An 8304-nucleotide genomic window follows, 5' to 3' on the forward strand; every position below is an offset into this window, starting at 1 on the left:
GGCGGCACCGGCCCGCCTCGCAGTGCACGCAGGTGCGGGCCGCGCTCCGGGCTCCTGCCCCCAGTGTCCCGGGGCGGCCCGAGCCCCCCGCCCGGGCCCGGGCCCCCCGCCCAGGTGCTGACCGTTGCCCCCCTCACAGGACATCTCCCACCTGCTGACCAGCGTCTTCAGCGAGGCCTACACGGCTGAGCCCATCGGGGCGCAGGCGGGCGCCAGCTTGGTGCGGTCGCGCGGGGGGGACGACCCCCACCACGAGCGGTTCGTGGCCGAGCTGCAGCAGGTAACGCAGGCACGAAGGGCCCCGGGGCGCCCCGCGCTTGGGGACCCAACGCCTGCGTGTCGGTCGCACGTTGAAGGGGATGGGATGAGAGGAGCCGGGTCGGGAGCACCCGCCTGCTCCGGGCAGGACCAGCCCCAGCTACTTGACATCATCCCAGCCAAGCCTTTGTGTAGACGGGTCTTAAAAACCTCCCAGGGTGGAGATTGTGCGACGGCTCTGGGTAACCCCTTCCAGGGCTTCGCCACCCTCCGAGTTACAGAGTTTTCCTGATATCCAACCTCAACCTCCTTTGCTGCCACTGGGGCCCATTGGCTCCTTGTTCTGCCCCCACTGAGAACAGTCCCGCTCCATCCACTTCGCTCCAGGGCTCCCTCCTGTTTGCACCAGGTCTTCCTACCTGAGGCAGGATCAGTCCTTATCCAAACCGGGAAAGGGTGAATTTAGTAGTGGCAACAACCTCCCTGAGGATACGTATTCGCACAGAGCCTCCCAGCTCCCGTTGTCGCGCTCACCTGATGCTCTCGAGTATCTCTGCTGTTCCCTGCTGAGCTGGGAATTTTTGAGAGAGCTCCAGCCACCTCGAGTAGTAGCCATTAAAGCTCCCGCAGCAGGGCTGGCCTGCGGATGTTGCAGCCTGCCATCGCAGCTGGGTGACGTCCTTGCAGTCAGCGATGCTCTAATATTGCTCTTTCTTCTGAAGCAGCTGCCAAAGAAAGCGGCAATTCCTAGGCAGGCTTGTCCCACCTCCCTGCTGAAGGCAAGGCTGAGGGAGAAATGTGTTCAGCTACTGAATTCATTCATATATGTCAAGTGCACGGGAAAGCTTGGATGACGCCACCTCGACAAGTGCAACATATTTTTATTAATAATATTTCCTGATAAGCACTGAGAGTGTATAAGAAAATAAGTCGTGATTAGGATGGCCAAATTGTGTCTCCATTTTTTTCCTGCTTGTACTGTTTATACAAGCACTTGTTGTGTGGCTTAGGGATATATTGGCACACGCTGCATACATTTCCTTGACAACATATGAGCGGTATGTTTGAATGATTGCTTCTGAAAATGAGCTGATCATTAAAAATAAGGTGTTTTCCAAAAAAGAAGGTAACAGTAAGATTTTTTGGGTTATAAGAAATTTCTGCAAGCAAAAGCCTTGGCACTAGGAGGCAGAAAACCATCTCTGGTTCGTTTGATTTGATTCCTGCATCCAGGAAAACAGGACTGAATAAGCAAGAGTGCATTAAAAAAATCCCTGACTTCATCACTTATTTCTCCTTCTAAATGGAGCCACTTACTTAATCTTGAATTTTGGCCAGCAGTAGTAATCCTTTTGCTTTAAAAATGCACGCACTCGTGGGAGCTTTATCAGTCTAAACCATTTGTGCAATATGCATTTTATATTCTATATAAGCCACAGCTAGGAAAAAAAACCTGTATCATCTTGCCAGGGAAGAATAGCACACTTTTAAATAAAACACTAGGGATATGTAGATATAAACTCCTGGAATTAAAACATTCAGCAGTTTCTATTATTTAAGTTCTTTAGTCATAACTCTGGACAGGTTCCCTAAATTCTTTTTGAATCTGCAGAGAAACCGTAGTACCTCTTGCTGCCTCCGTAGTAGGATGAAATTGCTGGAGTACAGTAGTAGGATGAAATTTTGGGTCATTTTCACTGCTGTCAAAACACTGCTCAGCAGTGAATGTACCCCGGAGGATGCCAGTTCATCATCTTGGCTTGGGAAAATGATGAGCAACCACATTGGAAAGCACTGAGAAGGATCCAAACTGTAGCGGGGGGGGACAAGTAGGAAGGTATTTCATTAGAGTATCCTAGGAAGGCTAAAAAGCTTTTTGATACATAGAAGAGAAACTTTATTTACACCACTACTAGACAGAATCCGATATGCTAGTTAGGACCCTGAGTGAGGTCCAAGGATAAATTTTCTTCCTTTCAGTAGTTGGAGAATTAGTATTATTATTCTAATACTATTGTTTTACTAGAATTTTGTTCCCGAGTTTCTTTGAAGGGCATTGCTATAACTGCCACTGGTTGAGAGGTAAATGGTTCAAGTCCAGCACAAGTTAGAAATGAATGCATTTTACTTTGTAAGTTTATCCTTGCATTCAATAGACTCTAACGGGCTCCCAGAAGGAAACAGAAAGCATTTCTTTTCGTATAGATTCCTATAGTCTATGTACCAAAATCATTCAGCACTTCCAACAGCTAAAACTATGTTTGTTTCTTTGCACTCACCAATCTACATGCCAGCTTCGTGCTGAATATAATCGCCGACTGGCAGAAGCGGACATGGTAGAAAAACATATCATTCAGGCCCGAGCTCGAGCAACAGCAGAAGAAGAAAGGACCCTAAATATGCTGAAAGAAGATGCTGGAGAGGACTTCCAGTACCTTGATTTGCCCCCAGGTGAGGTTTCTGCGGGTGATGTGTATACCAGTGCTCATTTATGGGATCCTGAGCACAATCAGGATTCATGTAAGTCACTGGGAAGAATCCCATTGACTTTAGGGAGCTTTGGATTGTGTACTGTATGACTGTAAGAGTCTAATATTCTTAATAGAAAGAGAGAAGCTTGGAGAAGCTGTGAGCAGAGAATCAAAATAAAATATCTAACCTTGCCTTGTGAGAAACTGATTAGAGGTCACTTTTGGGACCTGAAACTTGCCACTAGTGGCTTTCTGCCTAAACTTTTTTGTAAACCTGTGTAAACTGCTATACACAAATACTTCAGTGATTTGCCACAGGCTATTGAGCCAAGAGTCAGAAAGGAGTGGAGGATTATGACATTTCCTGGTTCTCTTGTTGGGGCTGCTGCTGGTGCTGCAGCCAGCATTGCCAGCGTATGTTCCCTCTGAAGACTTCACTGTTTTAGAAACGATGCCCACAGGCTCAGTCTGGTGATGAAAACTCAATCGGGCTTATTGTCCACCAAACACCTACTCACTAACAGACTCCCAGGGGCTAATACTGCATGCTCATGCCTCCTTCAACTAACACAAAAAGTCAAGATGTTCTTGTCTTTTATACAATGATCACAAGAAATCACATATTGCATTCTGTCTATGTCTTATACGCCCATCCGGTACCTAATGAACGTCCGGTTCCCTGTACATCCCCTCTTTATCTTGTGTGTTTAGGCCATCCTCTACCAGCTTCATTAGTAGCTTTATTAACTGACTTTGTGATGGGTCTGGGTAACTGTTACCAGTCCTCAAACTGTGTGCAACAGTCCTAAGATGCTGCTCAAGTTATTCAGCAGTTGGTGCTGGTTCAGCAAGGCTTACAGTTGCTTTAGTGAGACCTACATTCCCTTCCTTTTTGCCTTTTATGAGGATGTCTCCCCATCATCCCAGAAGAGCCTGATGTATGGATTGAAGATAACCCAGCGGGCTAAACACTTTTGTGGTTATCCTATTATGCCGATCCATACAGTCATACTCCATTGGCCAACATTATTGGTCTGCACATTCCCTCATACAACCTGTGGATGTTTTTTATCCAATTAATTGTCCCATATATTGAGCCTGGGAATGTTAGTTCCAGGACTTTAATTGAACGGTGCCTTTCTGTTACTTAACAAAGGAGAGCCTTTGTGCAAATTGCCTGTATGGGGGTTAGCTATGGGAACCTAGGCTTCCTTTGTGCATGTTGTTAAGTTATGAATTTCCACGTGTAGCTTTGTCACTGATTAATTAGTACATGATTTACGTTATCTGGGAAGTGGTAAGGTCAGTTAGAGTGCCTGTATTACCTGTAGCCTAAAGAGCATGGGGCATTTGTTGGACTTAAATCCTTCCCAATTTCCTAGGCAAGTTTTTTCCTGCTCCTTTTCCTGCACATGAAGTGGCACTCCTATAATACTTCTTTAGCTATATTACCTTATTTACTCATTACTCTGCACCAGGCAGGGCCAAGTTTTTTCTGTATTGTTGACACTGACAATGACATAGCACTCACAGAGCAACTATCCGTTGTCTTTGGAACAACACGCCTGGTTGATTTTTAGAACCTGTTTCAGTTACTAAATGAACTGTAGGGTAATGTTGCACGTAGGTGTCCTTTACAAAAATTCCCATGCTATTAGTATAATATACCCTTACTGGAGGAGTGATCTATCTGGGATATCTCCATTAGGATTTGGAGACTCCCCTCTGTTTAAGAAGATGGAATAAGGTAGCATTTTAAAAATCTTGGGCAATTAGATGCATGTCATCAATTATTATTATTGATTAGTGTTGATTGAGCAACAAACTGATAATGCCTCTTTTTTCCCCTGTTCTATCACTTTAAATATTCTGTTTATTTTTAAATGTAAATGTTTAATAAGTCCAGTGTTCCATAAGGACATGCCAAGCCCAGAACATCCTACTCCGTATCCATAATGCTTCTCTTGGAGTGGATTGGAAATGCTCAGGGTTGAAGCTCAGTATTGATTTCTGTGTTAAACCATTTTTGATAACTTCTAGGACACTGTGGATATAGTGATTTGGGAAAAATTGAGTGGTAATGATCTTCACACAAAACCCCTGGCTGTTCAGCCTTTACAGAGACAAAACTACCGCCAGTCTATGATGGAGACCTCTTTTGCAAACTTGGGTTTCTAATCTCTTTCCCTCACCATCTAAGACTGCTACTTTTCACATTCCATTTCTCTTATTTTGCTGACCAGGCTTCTTGTAACATTTAGTTACACATTTAGTTAAGCTAGTTGTAACAGGAAGTCTGCTGCTTGCCTGGAGCCCAGATCCGAGATGTTACTGAGGCTCATCTGGCCATCTGACTAGTATTCAATGCTGCTCACCTATGTGAGCACCAATGATACTGCCAGGGGAGACTCTGAGTGGCTATCAAAAGTGACTACAGGCTCTGGGTACAAGGGTGAGGGGGTGGAGGCTCAGGTTGTGTTCTCGTCGATCCTTCCGGTCAAGAGAAAAGGCCTGGGCAGAAGCAGGTGCATCCTGCAGATCAACATCTGGCTGGACAGGTGGTGTCACCAGCAGGGCTTTGGCTTCTTCCACCATGGGATGTTCTTCCAAGAAGAAGGACTGCTGGAAAGAGATGAGATCCACCTGACGAAGAAAGGGAAGAGCATCTTCGCAGACAGGCTCACTAACCTAGTGAGGAGTGCTTTAAATTAGGTTTGCCTGGGGATGGAGACCAAAGCCCTAAGGTAAGTGGGGAAGCTGGAGACCTGGAGGAAGCAGAAGTGGGGGGGGGCAACAGGGGAGGTGCTGTCATACTTCCTGAGAAATCAGGGCAACCGACTAGTTGCCACAGGTACCTGTACACGAATGCACAGAGCCTGGGAAACAAGCAGGAAGAATTGGAAGTCCTTGCGAAGTCCATGAACTATGATGTGATTGGAATAACAGAGAAGTTGGTGGGAGCTCGCAGGACTGAAGCACTGTCATGGATGGGTACAAACTTCAGGAAGGATAGGCAGAGGAGAAGAGGAAAAGGAGTTGCGCTTAGATAGGCCTGTTGAGAGTCTCTGCATTAGGGTCAGAGGGGAGAGCAACAAGGGTGATGTGATGGGGGTCTGCTATAGTATTTAGTTCTCAAATTTCTGAACAGAAGAAGGCCCATGTCACATTTTTAACTAAATTAAAACTTTCTTCAACTAGGCTTCAGACCTTTTCATCTAATATGTAGTAAATTTGCCATGCATGGTTTTTGCTACAGGTGAACACTTGAACAAGTTATTCAAGTGTTGCAGCTGCACTTGTGACTTACTTTTTATGAGCTGTTACACTGATTAGTCAGTTAAGACCTTGAGTTGCATTTTGTCAAGTGGCTCCCCTCTTAGCCACAGCATTCCAGGATATTGTATTTCCAGCCCTGTCATTTCCTGTTTTACCTCCCATGTAATATCTTTATCCCTATGGAATTGAGATTCCAGTATGCATACACAATTTAGGGTAACGTTTTTGCTCTCAAGAGTTCACAGTAGTTTGCAGGGAGAATACTACCATGGGTTGTTCAGGAACTAGATGTAGCTTTTTTCTCTAGGTTTATCTTTCCCCCCCGTTTTTCATATATTGTAACCTGCTTAGGGGGTTCCTCCCATGTTTGTAGTTAGAGGTGTATTAGTGATAGGTGTCAAGGTAAGATTGGTATGACAATTAACAGTTTCTTATCTGAGCAATACACCAACACCATTTATACAATCTTTGAGACCCTTTGTTTGTGAATGCTGAAAGTTAACTAAACAGATGTTTTTCCTTGTTGCTTTGCGGGGGAGCTTGCTTTGTACATGTGACTTACATTCAAGTTAGTTCAAGTGCATGACAAATTTAGAGGTATGACTGAGGCTTTCACAGTATGCCATACTTTTTTTCAGGCCTTATGTTTTGCACTTTAAGGTTAATTCAGTCCCAGCCATGTGTATCTGATGACTGTGTGCCACTACAGTATGATACTTTTGACTTTCTGCCCAGGTTTTTTGAGTAAGTTGTTGTTCAGCCAGTAGGTGTCAGCAAATCCATTCTGCCTGCAGCCAAGATCTCCTTGCATCACTGAGATCAGGACCCCTTGTGTTCATTAATACTTCATTAACTGCAAAACAATAACAATTGCTTCTCTTTTCTGCAAAAAATTAAATTAGGTAGATGGATGGATAGATAGCAAGCAAGAAAGAAAAAAATATAATTAATTTTTAGTCTACATCAGTGAAAATAGGACACTGTCTGTAAAAATACAGAACAAAACAGGTAAGAGACAGTACATGGATTAAACTTTGCATATTTTGCTAAGGCTGCAACTGAACTCCAAATGACTACAAGTATCAAGCACAATAAAAAGTCCTTTTTTAGATATGTGGGGAGCCGGAGGAAAAGTAAGGGCAACATTGGACCCCTGCTGAACCAGATGGGGTAACTGACGCCCAGGAAAAAGCCAACCTATTAAATAGGTACTTTGCGTCAGTCTTTCATCAGTCCCATGGGATGCCCCTGCCCATTACAGGACTGGAAGGCCTGCATGAGGGAGATTCCTTGCCCTCCATCAATGATGACCTTGTGAAGGAACACCTTGAGAAGATGGATACCTTCAAGTCAGCCAGCCCTAACAGTTTATACCCAAGGGTACTCAAGAAGCTGGCGAGCATCATAGCCCAGCCCCTGGCATGGATCTTCGAGAACTCCTGGTGCTCTGGTGAAGTGCCCAAAGATTGGAAGAAGGCCAATGTGCCTGCTTCAGGAAGGGGAGGAAAGTGGATCCAGCAAACTACAGGCCCATCAGCCTGACCTCCATCCTGAGGCCATTCTCAACAGATTGGCAGATGGCAAAATCCTGAGGGATAGCCAGCACAGGTTTGTTGCAGGTAGGTCTTGCTTGACCAATCTTATTTCCTTTTATGACCAGATGACCTATCACCTGGACAAGGGAGAAGACATTGATGTCATATATCTTGACTTCAAAAAGCCTTCAATTTGGTATCCCATGGACACCTGTTAGCAAAACTGGCTAATTGTAGCCTCGGCTTCACTGCGATCTGCTGGCTGGGGCCTGGGCGGTAGGACCCAGAGGGTGGTGGTTGATGGAAGTCAATCGTCATGGTGCCCTGTCAGCAGTGGGGTTCCTCAAGGCTCTGTCCTTGGACCTATATTGTTCCACATCTTCATCACTGATGTGAACACTGGAGTCAGAAGTGGACTGGCCAAGTTTGCCGATGACACCAAACTCAGGTAAGATGTCCACACCTGAGGACAGGAGGGCGATCCAGGCTGACCTCAGCAGGCTTAAGAAATGGGTGGGCAAGAACCTGATGGGGTTTAACACCAAAAAATGTAAGGTTATCCACCTTGGGAGGAAAAACTTACAGCATGCTTATAGGCTTGGCAATGCTACACTGTCTAGCACTTTGGATGAAAGGGACCTGGGGGTCAGGATTGACCACAAGATGAACATGAGCCTTCAGTGTGATAGTACAGCCAGTAAAGCAAGCAAACCGCTGGCTTGCATCCACAGATGCTTCTCAAGCAAATCCCAAGATGCCATTCT

At 45.3% G+C, this 8304-nt stretch overlaps 1 protein-coding gene across 1 annotated transcript in view; it reads left to right on the top strand.

The window, feature by feature from the left end:
• Positions 1 to 2: 2 nt before the first annotated feature.
• The window catches only part of DLEC1 (deleted in lung and esophageal cancer 1), a gene marked incomplete at its 5' end in the record, with an annotated part of 59711 nt that continues 51409 nt past the window's right edge, over positions 3 to 8304 (top strand). Inside the window, 3 exons of the mRNA XM_019549415.1 lie at positions 3 to 32; positions 140 to 280; positions 2553 to 2709. Coding sequence (XP_019404960.1) covers positions 3 to 32; positions 140 to 280; positions 2553 to 2709 — 328 coding nt within the window. The remainder of the gene's footprint in view (positions 33 to 139; positions 281 to 2552; positions 2710 to 8304) is intronic.

Source organism: Crocodylus porosus, unplaced genomic scaffold (assembly GCF_001723895.1).
Source record: "Crocodylus porosus isolate Cpor-Errol unplaced genomic scaffold, CroPor_comp1, whole genome shotgun sequence".
Lineage (NCBI taxonomy): Eukaryota > Metazoa > Chordata > Crocodylia > Crocodylidae > Crocodylus > Crocodylus porosus.